The following is a 19,320-nucleotide window of genomic DNA, read 5'->3' as shown; positions in this document are numbered from 1 at the left end:
CAAAAAAGGAGGGGCAAGCAGTGGCTGTCTTCCATAGTTAGCTCTAAATCTTTTCAATAAAATTGGAAAGTGGCCTGTGTGATTCCCATCATAAGCAAAGGCTCTTAAAGAACAGAATAAGAGAGGACATCTTTTCATGGAAAAATTACTGCTGGAGAATAAGAACAAGGTCTCTTGAGAGAGAGAACCAGCAGACTCCCAGCAAGATCAGTGCTTGGGCCTGTGATGTACTGTGTGTTCTTATGTGATCTGCAAAGGAGGTGTATAGAGACATGACAAAGTTTGCCAATGGTACCAAGTTATTTGGGGTGATAAAATGAGGGCTGATTTGTAGAAAGACCTTGAATTGCTGATTGACTGGATGATTTAATAAGTAGTAAAATTTAGTACAGATAAAAATCAGACAATGCACACAGGAAAAAAGCCCTGATCCTAACCTTCTGTAATAACAGGCTCTGAGTTGGCTGTTGCTACTCAGAAATAAGATCATGAGGGTATGGTAAAATATCAATGCAGTGTTCAGTAGTATTTGCTCAAAAAAAGTAAGTTGTATGTTAGGAATTATGAGGAAAGAATTAGGAAATCCTGCCACTGTACACCATGAATGCACCCATAGTTCTGCATGTTTCTAGTGTCCTCATCTCAAATGAGACAAGAACTGGAAAAGGTAGAGAAGAGCAGCAAGATTAATAAAAGAACAAAATGGCTACTGTAGGGAGAGCACCTGAGTAGGCAGGGACTGTAGTCTGGCAAAAAAAGAATAAAGGGGGATGTGGAGTTGTATTGTGGAATGCTGTAAAATCAGGAGTTGAATGGAGAAGGTGAGCATGAAGCAGTTACTCAGTGTTTCTTCCAGTGTGAGAGCTACACATCAAGTGGAATTTTCCAAAGGCAGGTTCAGCACAAGCAGAAGGAGGTGCTGCTTGCTGGTTTACACCTTGTATCGCTGCACTGTGGGATGCCTTCCTGCACAAGTCATGAAAACATATGCGAGTTTAAAAAGTCAGGACAAGAAGGGAATGCCATTTGAGGGTTATTAAATGCAAGATAATGCCTCAGGTTTAGGAAGTTGCTGAATCATAAATTGCTGGAAGCTGTAGAAATGTGTCAGGGAAGTATCATTGTGTTTGCCCTGTTCTTATGCTTTTCCCCAGGCATCTGGATGGATCTGTGGTCTGACCTGGTGTAGCTGTTGTATTCTAGCCATTGTAATAGGCCAGAGACAGTATTTTACAGTCCTGGGAATTGGCTACCGCTCATTTTTTACAAACAAAGAAACAAAGGTCAAGCACCCAGTGATTTATTAAGTATTCTCAACAGGCAGAAGTGATGCACTTGATGACAACCTCTGCTGTGAAAATCCCAAGTGCTTTTTGAATTCTGCATTTCAGAGACACCCATTTAAAATAAGTCCCCTTTTTGTTTCAGGGAATTTTCTGGCACTTCTATGACAATACATAGTAAAATGCACTAGGCTGGCTCCTTATCCACCTTTCTCTTATGGGATGATGGGAGGTCTTGTGTGGGCACTGAAATGTCCATTGAACCAAAATGGTGGGAGAGATGTGCTGTCCTGTCCTGAAATTTCTTATTTACACATGCCTGTACTACCCATGATGCTTCTGCAGGGCTTGCTTAAAGCCCTCAGTTGTGTATTCAGTTGGCTTTCCTGAGAACAGAATTTGCTCAAAGGAATGCAGAAAGCAGTGAAAATTTCTTCATGTGAATCACCACACCCTCCACATAGGGCAGCTACAGCAGGTGCACCATTACAAAAAGGTATAAATATGAAAAACTGGTGTGATGAAGCAAACAAAGATCTGTTACAGGTGAAGGGTAGAAGAATGAAAAAGGGTGCTCTCCCTTGTTACAAAATAATGGCTTGGAGTGGTTGAGGGATGTAACTGCTGAAATTAATACAAATGGTTACTTGTTTCATTCGCTAAAAGTGAAGGAGAAGCAGCTAATGGATGACACTTAAGACAAGAAGACCATCACAGCTGTTGGAAGAGCTTTGGATAGTGCCAATAACAAATCAAACATCCTTTTCCCCTCCTCTCCCCTTCCTTGCAAGTGATACCGTAGTACATAGTAAATCCACAGCCTCTGTGAGGCAAAGCTTGTGATCTGGTTTTCATACTGAATTGTGACTGAAGGCATTTACAAGGAAGGAAAGTGCTTTATTGAAAGCATCTGCACTATTGCTTTCCTCTGCAAGGCACTATGCACTTTTTGGCTGTGGTTCAAGCTGCATGAGGGTGAAACATGCCCAGAGGTTTCAGACCCATGTAGGTGAAATGAGTCTCCCTGCTAGCGGGTGGTTGTACTGTGGATGTTGGGAGTTCTCTGCTTTCAGTAACACTTTCCCACTGCTGCTAAGTAAGAGGTTTGGGGTTTTTCTTTGTAACCTCTCTATGTGCAGCAAGAAGAATAACAGCAAAGCACCCACGCAGAAGCCACTTCTGAAAAGACCTGCCGTCACATGCGCTACCTCACCAATACAGGTCACAGCGTTGTCCCTGCAAGCTGGGAGGCAGGGACTGGTGGGACCCTCTTCCTGACACTGCAAGTGTTTAGGGAGTAGATAGTCACCCTGTAGTGCTCACCAGACTAAGTGTGGCACTGAAAAAGGGACAAGCCACTAAGGGCTGGCAGCAACAGGAGCCCCCTCCAAATGAGAAGAGCCACTGCTGTTTGCCCCAGAAGGGAACTATTCCTGGAACTGAACCTGCCTGAAGGTGAGGGACAGCCATGCTCTCTGAGAAAGGCTTTCCTCCCTCTTCCTGCCCCCCTCCTGAGCCCTCGCCTCCTGGCATATTAGCACACAAGCACGCACACAGCCCTCAAGTCCTCCCATGACGTCTTCTATACATGTGCGTTTTTCCCCTTCTCACCCCCTTTGCTTTATTTTCTTTGAGAGCTACTCAGTGTTCTGCAGCGTTTTTTCTCTATGGAGATCTTTTTTGAGAGATGGGGCAGAATGAACTTTGGCACGTGTTCAAGAGTAATAAAGATAAGAATTAGCAGGGACTTTGAACATAAATGAGACAAGATAAAAAGCTATTGAATGTAGTTCAGCAGCATGCTGAAGCAGATTAAGATGTTATTTACAATGCAATTCTGTGTTTTCCTTTGAGTAACAAGGAACAATAATGGCTGCTCCATTTTGTTTTGTTCTGATGCACCAAGACCCTAGAACACTGGCAGAGAATGTAATAATTAGGACCACAATACATGATGTTTTAGGCCAGGCTGTTGGCTTCATCTTGGGTTTTGTTTAGACATTTCAGCAGGCATTGGCTTTGAAACAAGCATAATCTTTCATAAAAACAGAAGTTGTTTTTTCTGACTGTCATGATTATAAAACAGTTTTATCTTTCATTGCATTTTGTTGTTATCGAACCCAGAGATGCAGACTCTGAACTGAACGTGTACAAGGGAGAGAATTATATGGAGGTATTTCACGTGTCATATTTTGAGATGATAAAGTAGGAGCGAGTAGTGTTTAGGAACACTACTGCAGGGAGCACTCACATTGCACTCGGAGCTGAGCAGAGGGCTGAGCCGTGGACTATAAACATGTTGTGGGTGGTCAGCTCTTCTGCTGCATCACAGGGGGAAGGCAGCAGCTCTGGGGATTGAGCATCATCTCAGCGCTACACCGTGGATTCAGCAACGGGCGTCAGCAAAGGATGGAACTAAACACAGTCTGATGTTCAGGCCTCCATATAAAAGTGATCACAGGTAGCCCATATGGTGACAAACCAATATGTGTGCGTGCAAGAGAAAAGTGGGTAGAAGCCTGTGGCTTGCAAAGTATTTATAAATAGGGGAGCAGGGGCCAAACAAGGAAACAGTCACATCTGAATAACGGCCCTTTGCCATGCTGAGCCCTTTTTCTGCTTCTTCCATCTTTCCACAGTGTGAGCTCTTAGATCACAGGGACAGAAGTTACTGAGGATGCACAGTCTGCATCTCTCCCTCGCAGTCTGTTCCTGCTCGATTCCAGAATGCCGCGAGTTATTTTGTGCCATGTGAATCTGTGTGCTGCTGCATTTTCCAGTTCCTTTAGATAAGACAGCAATGGGAGCTGAGAGTGCTTCATCTGCATATTTTTTTTTCTGCCTCGTCTCGCTGAGAAGCTTGGCGCAGAGACAGGCTGGCCCCTGCCATGCAGACAGTGGCAGGACAGCCCTCCCTGCTTCACAGCAGTCAGTCTTGTTGCTGAATCCCATGATGGAGCAGTGCTGCTAACGAGGACACAAGCATTACCTGCAGAGCCAAAAGCATTTGAATAATCTTGGTGCTCCCTATCCCTTCTGGCAACCAAACCAGACCTTCCTTCTACAAAAGAGATCTGTTGTCATGTCCTGTCTTCTAATACCATAAGCACTGCATCGTGTAGTGTGTTTTGTGAAGATACAAAATTGTCAGTGCAGTGAGCGCATGCAGCTGTGGCAAATCCCGGCTATCATTTGGCTGTATCCCGTTTCAGGTAGAGAAAGGACTGTCTGTCTCTTGCATTAGGCCTGGCTCTTTGATTATATTTGCATGAGAATTTGCTTTTCTCTGGACTATGAATCTGGTTTGTACAGATGAGGATTTTAGGGAAATCAGGAGGTGGGAAGTGAAATGCAAGCTGGATCTGTATTTCAGCCACTCTGCCGGTGTGTTGTTTTCTGTTTGTTTGGGGTTTTTTAAGTGGATTTGCTGAGCGTGTTTCCCTTCCTCTGATTTGCATGGCTAATATGGTTGTCCTGCTTTTCATGTAGCAATTCTTATTTTTCCTTTATGGCCACCTGAAACACAAGGTGTACAGATTGTGAAAGAGCCAAGATGTGGCATCAGGTTCAGTGCTCTTGGACACAGTCTCTGGTCCTCTCTCACCATCTTCATTCAGTGTTATGCCAACATCACTGCTTTTATCCCGTGAGGGAGATAATCCCCATGTAGAAAAGGCAGCACAAAGTAAGCCCGTGACTTGCTTAGGGCCAGGCAGGAAGTCAGTCGCTGGGAAAATATGACCCAATTTAGATCCCTGACAAGATCATCCTTTCCTCTCCCCACTGCAGTTTGCTTCTCGTAAAATGAAGCTATCAACTTCGCCAAGGTGTTAGGAGGTGTCGTAAGTTAATGCTGATAAAAGGGCATGGCGTATAAAGAGCAGCTAAGGCTAACCATGAGCAACTTCTGAGAAGGTGATCGGATATCAGGCCGTTACCAAACACGGCATGTGTCAGGTTTATCTGGTGGAGCACGGCTAGATAAAGGCAAAAGCTCTGATGCAGCATTCAGCTTGCTGGAGACACAGCGTGAACAGAAACGTCTGCTGGAGAGCCAAGTGACACCAGTTTGCAGAGAAGGAAGGGCTGGGAGGAGCCGATTTGTAACAAATACAGGAAATGAGTTCAGCATAAACCACAAGTTCTCTATTGTCTTAGCTTCATATAATTTACAACACTAGAGGTAAGGAAGCTGAACAAAGGCCAGTGGGTTTGAAAGATGAAGTTAAATTCAAAGTTAAAATCCTAACACTTTGCCACTTGTAATGAAAAGTTAAGCTCCATCAAGAAGTTGCTATGAGTGTGGAAAGGTGTGGGTATGTGGGTGCTGCTCACTTCTGTGAAGGAAAATTGCTCACAAAGCAAAAATGAGGCATTTTAGAAATTCCCTAACTATTAGAAAATAGGCAAATCTTCTGGGTGGCTGACTGTTTTCCCCCTTCTTTCCCTCTAAATGCTTTTGGATTATACAGGTTTCAGAGTTACCCCTGTGGAGAGTTGCTTTTATGAAGTGAGAGACAGCAGTCAGATGATCACGAGTTATAATCCAGCCCATCCTGTTTTTTCTAAAGGTGCCTGTTTGCTACAGAGGTGTCAAAATTGCAAATGGTCCAGAAATTTGGAAAAACGCAGTGGAAAAAATCTGCAGAGTTCCTTATAAAATATATATGCAGCTCTGTGTGTGACATGGTACAGACACTTAAGAACGCCTGAAGCTGAGCTGTTTTGGAGTTTCTGCTATTACAGTCCAAATGTAAAGAGAAAATTCTGTGGCAGAAATGGAATTGCTTCCATTTGAATCACAATGTGATGCAGACAGATGGTTGCATATAGGGTTTTTTAGTTGGTTTGGGATAAATTGAGGTCCATGGAAGTCTGAGATCAGGGAATTCGCTTTCTTCAACTTGCAAGGATTCAGACATTGTCCAGTTGGTAGCAGCTTAACAAGTCACTAAACATGAGCTGAACTGCAGTGACTGACTTTGTGTGTGCTCTAAGTTTATAGCAAACACAAAGGTAAAGTCATTTAGCTAAAACCTCTTTTGCAGAAGTTAACGTGATAAGTAATGTGTTACAGTATTACTGATGTTTTAACTTGTTGAAACGCAGTAACTCAGCCATGTGTCTAACTGTGGTTTGTGCATACAACAAGAGCTCAGATTCCAGCTCCAGTTAAACTTCTGAGTCTGACCTGCTCTGCTAACAATCCCAGATCGTGAATTTTGCCCTTAGTTTCTGAAGGAGCAGGTGCTCTGACAGCCTCCCTGTCTGCTTTGATATGTATTTATCCTGCGCTTTAGATAATGAATTGCTGTGCTTTATTCTAGGACATGGGAATTTTATCTCTTCATTATAAATAGCGGCTGTCAGTACAACTCCAGGATACCTTGGCTTAGTGACGCCTTACGTAGGAATGCAGAAAATGCTAAATAATTTAAAGGGATTCTATAAATACTTTCATATGGTGATGAAATCCAAGTATGACTAATCAGATGAGCCTTATACTTAACAAAACAAATCTCTGGTGAGCCATTGCTGTAGGATACTGTAATTGCTATGGAAAAAACCACTTCTAGCAACTTGACAACTAGCAGAAAACGTGACCTGGAGGAAGAACAGCCCACCTCTCCAGTGACCGTGTCTAAAGTGGGTAGACCTTCTGGGTCCAAAACAACATCTTTCTTGTGGTGGAGGGAGGTATCACACTAATCTAAAAGACCTTCTTAGTGTGTGTTTTCACAAATGGCTGTCTGCAGTAACCTGGTTATGCACCTCTGGTATGAGCAGGCCAAATACTCCTCTGCTTGTCTGCAAGTTCAGGCTGAAGTTTCAGAAGGAATTTCTTTAAAAGCAGTCTCCAACTTTTACTTTTTCAGACCAAACCAGCATGTTTGTGCAGTGATGTTAGTCGCAATGTTTTGTTTCATGGAGGATCCAGGTAACATAGGCTCCAGAATAAAGATGAAAAATAAGGAAAGCCAAGGAAAGGAAGATTATGTTAAACAGTTTTGCAACCCTTGAAAAGCTTGCCGTGAATTTGGGTCAATGTTTGGATTGGTTCCTGTTTTTTTCAGGTACAGTTTGCCTCATTCTCCCTTCATCCCCATCTGTTCTGTTTCTTTTGCAGTGCCAGAAGCTCCGAGAGGTTTTTAACTTGGATTACCCTCACAGCACCTTCCTGCTTAAGACTCTGACTATTGTATCTGGCCCTGACATGGTTGACCTCACTTTCCATAACTTTGTGTCCTACAAGGAGAATGTTGGCAAGGTATTGGGTCCTGAGGGCTAGAAAACACGGGGAAACACTAAGGATTGGGGCATTAAGTGGGGAGCAGGAAAGGAGAGGGGAAGATGGGGAACCTGAACCCTGTCAGTCTTACTGGCAAGGTTATAAACAAGCAGGCTTATGTTCCAGTAAGGTGTGGTACCTCCATAGTTCTAGAAGCTTCTGTCCTGCATGATGGAGAATCAGTAGAAGAAATTTTTGTCCTTCATGTGCTTTGTATGGATAAACAGCTGAGAAGACTCAGTGGAAAGGTTTCAGCTGCTAGTATATATAGGCAGTAGGAAGGTGATATAGCCAAGCCCAGGGCACAGTTGTTGGGATTTGGAGCCCAGCAGTATTGTGACAGGCCTTTTTACCAAGGCCTGTAGTGACAGGACAAGGGGTATTGGTATTAAACTGAGAAAGGGCAGATTTAGAGTGGATGTAAGGCAGAAGTTTTTTACTATGGGGGTGGTGAGGCACAGGAACAGGTTGCCCAGAGAAGCTGTGGATGCCCCATCCCTGGAAGTGATCAAGGCCAGGTTGGATGGGGCTTTGAGCAACCTGGTCTAGTGAAAGATGTCGCTGCCCATGGCAGGGGGGTTGGAACTAGATGATCTTTAAAGGTCCCTTCCAACCCAAATCATTCTATGGTTCTATGCCCTTTTCATGTTTGTTGCTGTGTACTTCTTGGTGCAGTTCCGTAATGCCCAACTGCCTCTGCCTTGTGTGTGTGTTTGTTCCCAGAGCTGGGCTGAGGATATTATGGCCATTGTTCGGAATCCCCTCACATACAACGCTTCTCGGTACACCTTCCTAGAGAAAATGTAAGTGATTTCTGACAAACATTGTTCTCTGAAACGTTCTTGTCCTGCCCTTTCTGTCTGTACTAGAAAGAAAAGGCTTCTTAGCATCCAGGTCCTTTGGCAGCCTCCAAAACAAGTCCTGTGTCAGCTCAGGAGCCCCAAGGCACAGGTAGGGGAGTTGGTACTTGAGCCATATGTTGCATGACAACTGACTGGCGCAGAAGTGCTCGAGCCAGTCAAACACACATGTGGTATTACAGAAACTGAAATTCTGAGCCTCAAATGTGTCCCACCACAGTCACAGCACTCACCCAACAAAGTGCTGCCTCTTTTTCTTTGCTCTCTCATACTGTTTGGTTGGCAATCTGGGATCACTGAGGAACACTAAATAATAGGAGATATCATTATCTCATATCTATATCTTATGTTTCAGAGAAATATTGCTGATATCTAAGCTCTTATAATTTGCTGGTTTGTCCTTCCCAAGAAACAGGAACAGGTTGTCTGAGGTTAAGCTGATGGTCTGTAGGATTGGTCTGATTTTCATTTAACTGTTAGATTGTTTTCCCAATTGCATATTTTTTTCTTTCTCCTTACTGAATAGGATCTCTAAGATTGTACAAGTGCATTTTCATAATCTTGTGTTTTTTCACAGCCTGGTGAAGCTGAAGATGCAGCTTAATGCAGAGGGGAAAATTCCTGTCAGGAAGTGAGTATGGATATTTGTTTTATTGTGTGTGCAGTCAGACTAAAGGCAGAGCAGCTTGTAAGAGGATGATTGCCCAATGGCTTCAGCTGCCTTCTCTTTCTGCACCTAAGAGGTAGAGATCATTCCCTCCAGATTCAGGCCATGGAAGGACTCCTGCTGCACCTAGGTGCCTCCCAGGGAAGGGCCTGGGACATAATTTGGGTCTGGAAAGGAGACCTTTGTGGCCTTCAACTACAGCAAGAAATTGCCTTAAACAGCCATGGATTTCACTTCCTGGCTGTTGCCAAGAAATAATCAACAATACCAAGCAACTTCAGTAAAATTCTGATCATAGATTGCTTTGCAAACATGATTTGAAAGGTGGCTGAGGCGTAGGACTCATTTTACCTTTCATATAAGGAGTTCTGTATTTGGAGAACTTTTTGCTTGACTCCCAGGCTAGCCTGAAGTAGGGGTCCATTGCTTTTGCTTGTCTCCTTCACATGTGACCACTACAACCGTTCTCCACTGGTGTAATTCCGCTCCCCTCAGTCTTTACTCTGGGTGTGCATGAGAGGGAAACAGCCTTTGAGGGCAAACGTCTGGGCCAATGTTAATGCTGGTTCAAGTACGGAACAGTGGAGACTTGCACTTCACTTTCCCCACGGTCGGCTTTGTGCGTCAGGCTAGTACTGCCATTAGAATAAGCCAAGGCTGCTTTGCTGAAGGAAAGACCAGCCTATTACTTCCCCCCTGCACTGCACGGCATAAATCGAGAATTGATTTTGTGCCACTCAGTGTCTTCCCTAGTAAAATCACTCCATGACTGATCCTATGGCTCCTCCATGTTGATTCAAGTCATGAATGAGTGACAAAAGGCTGCACTGCCATGTTGAATTCCTTTTTGGGTGCATAAATTATCTTTTGTTTTAAGTATAAGGACCTGCAGATAGTGCATTTGTGGGTATTCACTGGGAAGTCTTGAACCACTCTGCTTGTAGGTTTATGCTGTGTTATAGCATCACAAGAGGCAAGCGCTAATCACCTGTAATAAATATGCTACCTACTGTGTGTTATGTTGCATAGCGATTCTAGATTGTCTATGCTTGCTAAATGGGCTCCTGGATGGTTGACCAGTATTCTACAATAAACATTTTCTGTTGTTTGTTTTCTAAACCACCAACCAGCAGAATTTCATTCTGGCAGAAACCAGTGTATTCATCAAAGGGCTTTTAAAAATGTATAGGTCTTTAATGAATAACTCACACTAGGGAAGAGTATTTTGAATTGATCTTTAAAATGCAAGCAAGGTAGCATTACTGCAGAGAGAAAGCAGCTTATTCTTCTGAAATAAGCTAGAGAAAATATCTGGTACAGGCTGTACCTCTCTTCAATGCCCTCGTCTGTCTGTCTTGCAGTGTGGTAAAAATGCTTTACTGTATAAAGCATTAGACCATTAAATAGTCCAAATTAAGAGCCAGATTTATAAAAATATTCAGTATCTCCAGGTGCAGATATATGTAAGGCTTTCAAAACTCCATGTCTGATTCTTCTGAAAATTCCACTGAGCATCTGCCTTTCTCTTTGGACATTTAATTCCCTCTTGAATCATAACAAGGGTGCTGCAATTTTTGCCTTGCAAAGGGAAGCTTGGGAACCAATATGCACTGAGTTTGCATAAGTCTGCTGCAGCTCCCACTGAATGCTCTTCCACCTGTCAACACACTTGGCACTTTTTGTTCCCCTTTTTGGCTGTAAGCAGCTGTGATGCCAGGAGCTTAATAGAGCTGACATCTAAATTTATCCACAGAGGAGACCTCATTGCTGCTGACTGGGATATTCTGACAGTAGGGAGAGTTCAGTTATTGTTGCTATTCCATAGTGCAGCAAAGAGGCTGCTTTATGCTAAAGGCTTGACCAAGTGAATTCTGCCCTGCAGACCAGTACCCAGCTTTCTAAATTGGAGGTGAGCTTTGGTTTCTGCAGCAGCAGACTTTTGTGCTTCTGTCATGTAGTATACCGGCTTCTTGCCTGTGTAATGAGTTTGTTCCTTGAATTCATGGAAAGCCTTTGGTTCCAGAAAATTTTGCCTTTTTTCAAAGTAGCAAATGTGCACAATGTTTGTTTGATTTTTTTTTTTTTTTGAATGTTGTCTAGACTACAAAGTTATTCCTTGCTAATGCCAGCTACCACATGGGATAGCATCTTGTGGAGGGAAGTGTCCTGAGGAATTGTGGTATGAGGCTTGCTACCACAGGGGGCACCTCCAAGAGGGGCAGGGGGAGGGCAGTGAAGAGGGTTTGGAGAGTAAGCTGATGCAGTTTAGTGACAGGGCTCTCACAGAGTCCACAGCAGAAACACAGAACTTCTGTATTAAGGCAGCAGTCAAAAAATCCACTGTAGGTATATAAGACTTGGTGCATCAGTTACTCCTTTGGAGAAACACTGTGTTTTTTTCTCTGGTTCATGTTTACAGTCTTCCTGTCAGTCTCCTTTGCTGTGCATTTTGAGTGTCTTGCATTCTGGCTGCAGCTCCCAGGCACCCAAACCCAGGCTTTCTGAATTCACTTCTGCTATGTTGTGGTGATTTCTTTTTTCCCCTGTCTGGTCAGTATTTTTCAGATGTTTCCTGCAGACAGGAAGAGGGTTGAAGCAGCATTAACCGCTTGTCATCTTCCAAAGGGCAAGGTAAGGGTTTTGCTAGGTAGCCAAAGGTATCGTTAGTTTGAGAATATTTGCCTACCCTGACCGTGTTGCCCTTGGGTATGAAAAAATCATCAGCCCAGATGCTCTTCGTTGCTGTGAAACCTTTTCCTTACCACTAGCTGTCATGCCTTAACTGCAAGCCTGCTAGGATCAATTCTTACTGTTCGTATTGCAGTAATGCTTGCGACTCCATCACTTGCAGTATGTGGCACAAGAAGCAGCATGTTCCCTTCTACCTGTGTCACTGTTTTCTCTTTGAAGCAACAGATCTGACAGTTAATCTTGGTGCTTCTACCAGCCTGCAGAGTACAATCCAAGGCTCTGACAGCTCCTACTGCTGCATCAAGCTTTAGCTTTATACCATCACACAAGAGGCACCAAGGGACAGTTTAAATAACTGTCCGTTCTAAAATAGGGTATTATGGTGCTTCTCCACTCCATCTGTTCTTTCCTAAACACCTTGCCAGATGTTCCAGTCGCTTACTTGCATTGTCACAAACAAGTGCTGGACTGTGGGTGTTAATGGAGAGGTGAAAGCCATCATGAGTTTGTGATACTGACATGTCTTTGTTGCATTCTCAGAATGATGCCATCAACCCAGAGGACTTCCCTGAGACAGTGTATAAAACTTTCCTCATGAATCTGTGTCCACGGCCTGAGATTGATGAGATATTTACCTCACAGTAAGTTTCCCTTAAGCCACAGCAGAGAACTTGATCTCTTGTGGCAAAAGAGAGGCAAAAAGGAGGGGCGAGGGGATTTTATGCTATGTCCTTTGTCTGGTCTCAAGCCTTAGAAGGGCAGGAACCCAGGTCACAAAACAGTGCCAGTGAACGTAACACTTTCACTCACAGCGTGAATAAAAAGGATGAGACCTCACTGTGCTGCAAGGACTCTTAACTGTCACCGTCAGGAGGGCTGATTCCTGCTTAACAGTAGATCATGCTAATGTGATACTGCTTGTGGCTAGCCCCAAACAAGGCTATGCACAGCATGAGAACCATAGATCCTCACAAGTAGCCAGTGACTTTTTTTTTTTTTTTCAAGTAGCTAAATCTGTGACTTCTTAAATGGACTTGATTTCATAGGGCAAGCAATTTGGTGTGCTCTGAAATTCAAGTCCTTTTAGAGTTTGAGTCAGAGGCTCAAAATACGCTTTGTGCTCCCCTCAGTACAGCCTCTTCACAGTATTGAATTAGTGAGGAAGAAGATAGGCCACAGTGGGAAGCATCATTTATGGGAAGAAATGTAGACAAAACAGAAAATTGTGGGCCCAGGGAGGTGGACACCCACTGCTAACCTGAGGAAGGACCAATCTCTTTTTTGTGAAAAGGTTTTCTGGGTAATACACAGGCCTTACCTCTGCTCCTCTGTAATTCTCTCACCTTAGCCATTTAAAAGCAAAGCCCTACATGACCAAAGAGCACTTGGCAAAGTTTATCAACAAGAAGCAGCGAGACTCTCGCCTCAATGACATCCTCTTCCCACCAGCCAAACCTGAGCAGGTGCAGAGCCTGATAGAGAAGTATGAGCCCAGTGGGATTAACATCCAGAGAGGTGAGCCTTGTTCAGCCCAAAAGTCTTCCTACAAAGATAGTATGAAAATAGCAGAGCATCCTGCACCTTCTGCTACCCTGACTTTCCCAGGGGAGCAGTCAGCCTGATTCTCATGAGTCCCTGTGTTGCAGTGCACTGGCAAGGAGATGCCAGAACCATTTGGTTTTGGTACTGTTAACAGCTTTGCTTTCTTTGTAGGGCAGTTGTCTCCAGAGGGGATGGTCTGGTTTCTCTGTGGCCCTGAGAACAATGTGATAGCACTGGACAAATTGCAGCTGTACCAGGACATGACCCAGCCACTCTCACACTACTTCATCAATTCATCACACAACACATATTTAACAGGTATGGGCAGTTCCAGAGTCTGCCTCAGCTCTAACGCATACGTACCACCACAGCGGATGGATGAATGATACTGACAATCAGTCAGGCAGATGTATCTGCCCTGAATATTGGAGGGCTGAGGGCTGTAATGCACTCTGAGGGGCTTGGCACTTAAATGCTGTGTAAGAAGAAGAAATGTCTCCCTGTAACCAAAACCATCTTGTCAGTCTGCCACATACACCTGCTCAAGGATGGCAGAGAGTTCTGTTGCTCTGGTTTATGCAGAAACCGTCCCATATGAGTAGCTAACGTTGAGCCTCTCTCCTTCTGCTGTCCTCCAGCTGGTCAGTTTTCTGGGATCTCATCTCCTGAAATGTATCGCCAGACGCTGCTGGCTGGCTGCCGCTGCGTGGAGCTGGATTGCTGGAAGGGCCGTCCCCCGGATGAGGAGCCAATCATCACTCATGGGTTCACCATGACAACTGAGATCCTCTTCAAGGTATGGAAAGAGTTTTCTCCATACATGCTTTCCCCTGCTTGTTTTTAGACTGATCTCTGTTTGAGGAGGCTGGCTGAGGGAACTGTCAAATGGATGGGCTGAGGGCAAAGATATTGGAGAGGAGAAGATTGATGGCAGGATGCCAAGTGAATGAAGTGTAAGACAGAATGAAAGATGAACAAATACGCAATAGGTTGGAGTTTGTGTACGTTTTTGGAGTGGGAGGCCTAGAAGAGAGGTTGTTAGCTAGATGAAGATGAATGAATGAGGAAAGTGCAGGCAGTCATGTAGAAGTGATGGAGAGATGGTTGAGTAGACATGCCTGCGCACATATGGCTGTGTAGCAAGATGGATGTATGGACAGAAAGTTGCATGAGGATGGTGGATTTATGGATGCATGCACGTCAGAGAAACAAACGATGGCTTTTAGAAACCAAACGGTTAAAATGAGTTTATCTTCTAACTGGTCTACAGCAGGTTTCTGTGGCTTACAGCCTCACATGGTGGCGCTTTGGAAGAATACAGGTTTCAGTTACTTCCTAATTACATGAGTGTGTGGAACGTGTTCAGTGGAGCAACTGCCCTCTACCATGCTGGGCAGATGGCTTCCCTGAGGATTCAGCTCCCAGGGTTCAGAAGCACAGTGCAAAGCCTACTTCTCTCTTGGAAATACAGGGCATTTAACCACAGAACTTACAAACAGCTTGCAGGTTAAAAATCAATGCACCGCACTTATTTTTTTTCTGCATTCCTTTACACAGCTGCTACCAACAGGCAGAGGCACTTTAGATTCTTTTTAAAGCTATTTATTCTTATTCCGTATCTTCCCCCCAGTTCCCACACTTCACTATTACTAAAATACTTATGTGGGGGGAAAAAAAACCCCAGTCTTTAAGATCAGAGGTATTGTCGTATTCAGTGTCAGTAATTTCCCAAATCCTGTAGTACCACTGCTGTTTTTTGCACAGCAGTTCACTACAGTTAGGAGAAATAATGACAGCTGTAACTGTGGTAATTGCAGAGTTCTGCTAAAGCATGTGACTACCTGAAGGAAATTACAACCTGTTAACGCAGCATGTGCCCAGGTTTTAGTTTTACATAATACGTAGATCTTTCCCTCCACACTTCTCTCCCTTTTCTACCATTGCCTGTGGCCAGTAGCTTTTTCTGTAGCTTCTACTCCTCTGAACCTTGCGGGTTTCTGTGATAGAAAGTCCAAGTGGTCCATGCAGGAGCAGCTGTGGCAGCCTCCCTCAGTGCTAAGATCATGGTTGAACCAGGATTTTGGGGGGAGTAGGGGACTGTAATTGCAACGGAGCAAATGACTCTTCTTTACCATGTCAATTAGCAGCACCATTAAAGAAAACAGTGGAAAGTTTGTCACAGTTTAACAGGGGCTTGGGGAAAATATGTTTATTTTTTCTTACATCATTAATGCTGAGAACGTTTCCATGGTATTTGCATTTGAAATGTCAGCACTGCTGGTTACTGAACGTTCCAGTTTGCTGCTAGACAGAAGGATTTTATAAGCAGGTGAAATGATACAAAATTGGACAGTTTCAGAGGTAAGTATAAATAGCGTTTGAAGCAGTTCAATCTGGTGCTGCATACACCTTTCTCTACCAATTCAAAGTGCATGGGGCAGTGGCTTGCCTTTCTGCTTTCACATTTGTTTATGTATACACTGAACTATGTAACAACAAAAAAAAAGCATATTCTTACATCTTCAGCTTCATTTTTTTATGCAAGCTATTGAGTTTAGCTGCATGTTGTATCCTCTGGAGCTGGAAATCCAGGCAGGTATGAAAAAGATGACACTTCTCACCTTCTTACTGGGAGGAGTTTAGTTACTTTAAAAAGAAGCTCCTGACAATGATCAGTTTGGAATCCATTCAGCAGGAGGTCAGCTGCATGTCTCTGTTATTAATGAGTGCTGATCTTTTCTCTGACCATTGCCTCTCATTTAGGATGCCATTGAGGCCATTGCAGAAAGTGCTTTTAAAACATCTCTCTACCCTGTCATCCTGTCCTTTGAGAACCATGTGGACTCGTGAGTATCTAGTGATTGGGAGAATTGTGTTCTCTGCTGTCCAGAGCAAAAAGTATACAAGCAAGGGCTGCTGGGTTTTAAGTGAGTGCCTGAGCTGAAATGAAACATTGATTGAGATTTCTGAAGCAACTGGAGGTGGGTCAGAGCTGAAAGATGAGCTATAAGCTGTAGAGTGAGACTGACAACAGTTGTGCAGCCTTTTAGCTCGGGATGGCAGAGTATGAACAAATGGTAGTTGGCCTGGGAAGGAACTTCAGGATCTGCATAGCTGTCTGAGTGAAGGCAAGAGATGGTTTTCTGTGTAGAGTACATAGATCTTGAGGTGGTTGTTCATGCCAAGCTCCGGATATGGGCATCTGTTTTCCTGTTCACTCCTGCTTGATCTCTTTGTTGATTAGGCCCAAGCAGCAGGCGAAGATGGCTGAGTACTGCCGAACCATATTTGGAGATATGCTGCTGACAGAGCCGCTGGAAAAATACCCAGTAAGTGGGAGTTGGGGAAGGAGGCTAGTGGAGAGGTCTTTCATGATGCCATGGACAAATAAGCCTGGGTCATAGGCATGAGCATCGTAAGTGGATGGAAGACCTCTCAGTTGCAGAGGTTTTCCTATGCACTTGCCTGATTCTGCTCTTATTTAACGCTCTGTGACATGAGTGACTTTGGAAACTTGACCTCTAGGTAGCCAAGTCATATCAGTTGTACCAAGATGTGTCAGTGTATTTTTGTACATGGTACTGTTTCAAATCTCTCTGCCAGCACTTGCTTTGGAAAGAAACAGGAACAAGGGCTTAGTAGCATTTCAGGACTTTCCTACCAATGCTTCTCAATTCCTGCTTCCAACCTGGAAATACTCCCTTCCAGGCATAGATGGACAAGTCAGTGACATGCATAGCTTTGTGCTCAGAACAGCTGAGTAAAGCTCCCAATCTGTTTGACCCTAGTCATCAGCTTGCTTGTACAATCATGTATTTTTGTGGACGCAGTGACATCCTTGGTGATCCCCATGCACATTGCTACTTCAGCTTCCTTGCAAATGGACACTCATTTACAAATAACAGGCAGTGCCTCTGTTCTGCAACAAAGCATGAGGCAGTTCCTTGGGATATGTAGTGGAGGGGGGGAGCTGAGACACCTAGCCCCAGCATCTATTTTAAAGCACTGAGATCAAAAGAAGAGCTGAAAAGCAGCAGTGAGCAAATCAGCAGTTGCCCACTGTCCAGACCCATGTCCTTGTCCAGCCAATAGGGAGAAACAGGGTGTGTATGGGGAGAAACAGTTCAGGCTATTAGCTAAATTAATAATAGGCCTGATGCTATCTGTACAGGGAGTGTAGGGCTAGAAGCACAGTCTGAGTCACACATCCTTGTCTTGAGCCACCTACTCTGGGATCTTTTTTTCAAATCTGCTGCAGGCAGAGTGTTTGAATATGGCCCGAGTGCTGATCTAGGTCTGAGGCTCTGGGATAATGAGAGAAGTAGGTGGAATGTGAAAGCCAGAGGTGTGTGGATGCCTTCAGGCCATATAGATTTTTTTTTTTTTTTTTTTTTTTTAGCTGTGGTACAGGATAGGTGGCTGGGAACAGCATGGCATGTGCAGGCAGCAGAACATGAGAGGGCTGAGAGGTGCAAAATCCTGGTCTGAAACCAAAGGTGAAGTCTTAGGAAAAATCTGCATAGATATAGTGGGATATGGCAGCAGATGGAGAAATTATACAGTGGGTGAGAGATGCGTCCATGCACAAGTAAATGACCAGAGGAATAGTACTGGGAGGGACAGGAGAGATGAGTGTTTGGATTCTGTCTTTGTGATGAAAATTCAGTCTGAAGTTCATCTGTTGCAGCTGAAGCCAGGAGTTCCTCTGCCAAGTCCTAAGGATCTCTTAGGGAAAATCTTGATTAAGAACAAAAAGAACCAATCTATATCTGGGAAGAGGCAGAACTCTCTGAAGAAAGGGAGGAATGTGGAACCAGAAATCATCGAGCAGCCAGCCCCTATGGATGCTGAAGGTACTGGTACATCTGAAGGGAAAATGGGACTAGTATAGCTAGATGAGCAAGTCTGGCCCACTGGAGACTTTCCAAATCACCCCAAATTAGCTTGAGGCAAGCCACTACTAGTCATTAATTCAGTTACCTCAAGAAGCAGCATAAGGTTGGAAGAGAAATTAAATCTTCAGAATATTTTCAAAGACTTCATTCCAACCAAAAGAGACAATCAACATAAGCCCTGCCCATCAGTCAACTCTTCTGCCTACTCTGAGGCATATGGCTGCATGAGTTGGTAATTCACTGATACACACTAGCTATTGGTTTTATGGAAGGGTGGATAATTTTCTACTGCTTGTAGCTCTCTAATAACCACAAATCCAGCATGGCTTAGTTCTTCACCCTGAGGTTCTTGAAGGTTTATAGAACCTTCAGCCCCGGTCTCCTCTCTTCCTCCAGTCTCAAGGCTGTCAACCCTTGGGCTCAGGGAACCTATGATAGAACAGTGAATTTTCAGTCCCTGTCATGATAGGAGCGCATGAAGTCATATGAAGACAAGGTGAGCGCCACCATAGAGCACCTAGAAATGAACATTTATTCCCACAAATGTGTGTGACCTTGGTGGGGAAAACAGCACTGTGATTGTTACTCTTGGGGTATGAGGGAAGCCTGCAGGAGGAATGATTTGGTCTCTTGAGTGTGGTAGTCCAGAGTCTCCTAGTTCATATTTGGATTTGGCTAATAAAATTGTATGATTCTTCCACTTACTGTTCCTGCGTGACTTGGTTGTGAGGATTTGCAGAGCTTTCAATTGCTAGCAATCTGCAATGTCTTGTCTCAGTGTGCTACTGATATATACTACTGATGTGGGCTGTGTGTGCTTAGTCTGGGCAGGTGATGGGGCTGAAGAGGAACCGGAGGAAGAGGATGTACTTCTTGGAAACCTGGATGAAGAGGAAATTAAAAAGATGCAGTCAGATGAGGTACTGTCACTGTTGTTTCTGTTCCTTTTCTGTTTCTTATCTGGCCTCCAGTTTTCTCTGGGCCTCACTGTATTGAATAGAGATGAACCCAAAATGCAAAGGGGAATGAACTGTGCTATAACCAATCCTTCCCCTGTGCAACATGACTTTTGCAGGAGAAACCGAATAAGAGA

At 44.0% G+C, this 19,320-nt stretch overlaps 1 protein-coding gene across 7 annotated transcripts in view; it reads left to right on the top strand.

Annotated features, from left to right (window-relative positions):
• The window catches only part of PLCB2 (phospholipase C beta 2), a 61,360-nt gene that overhangs the window by 22,065 nt on the left and 19,975 nt on the right, over positions 1–19,320 (top strand). For 5 of the 7 annotated variants that reach the window (XR_008238850.1, XR_008238851.1, XM_052812076.1 and 2 more), the window contains 12 exons: positions 7,411–7,551; positions 8,296–8,375; positions 9,010–9,063; positions 11,655–11,730; positions 12,331–12,431; positions 13,139–13,305; positions 13,504–13,650; positions 13,971–14,128; positions 16,096–16,178; positions 16,577–16,661; positions 18,020–18,185; positions 19,050–19,147. Coding sequence is in view for 5 of the 7 variants with exons in the window: in XM_052812076.1 (XP_052668036.1) it covers positions 7,411–7,551; positions 8,296–8,375; positions 9,010–9,063; positions 11,655–11,730; positions 12,331–12,431; positions 13,139–13,305; positions 13,504–13,650; positions 13,971–14,128; positions 16,096–16,178; positions 16,577–16,661; positions 18,020–18,185; positions 19,050–19,147 (1,356 nt within the window). In the remaining 2 variants the exon portion in view is untranslated. Of the gene's footprint in view, positions 1–5,447; positions 5,467–7,410; positions 7,552–8,295; positions 8,376–9,009; positions 9,064–11,654; positions 11,731–12,330; positions 12,432–13,138; positions 13,306–13,503; positions 13,651–13,970; positions 14,129–16,095; positions 16,179–16,576; positions 16,662–18,019; positions 18,186–19,049; positions 19,148–19,320 lie in introns of those variants that run through there. The other 2 variants (XM_052812078.1, XM_052812079.1) reach the window with 2 other exon arrangements.

Source organism: Harpia harpyja, chromosome 16, assembly GCF_026419915.1.
Source record: "Harpia harpyja isolate bHarHar1 chromosome 16, bHarHar1 primary haplotype, whole genome shotgun sequence".
Taxonomy (NCBI): domain Eukaryota; kingdom Metazoa; phylum Chordata; class Aves; order Accipitriformes; family Accipitridae; genus Harpia; species Harpia harpyja.
This window is presented reverse-complemented; position numbering and strand designations above follow the sequence as displayed.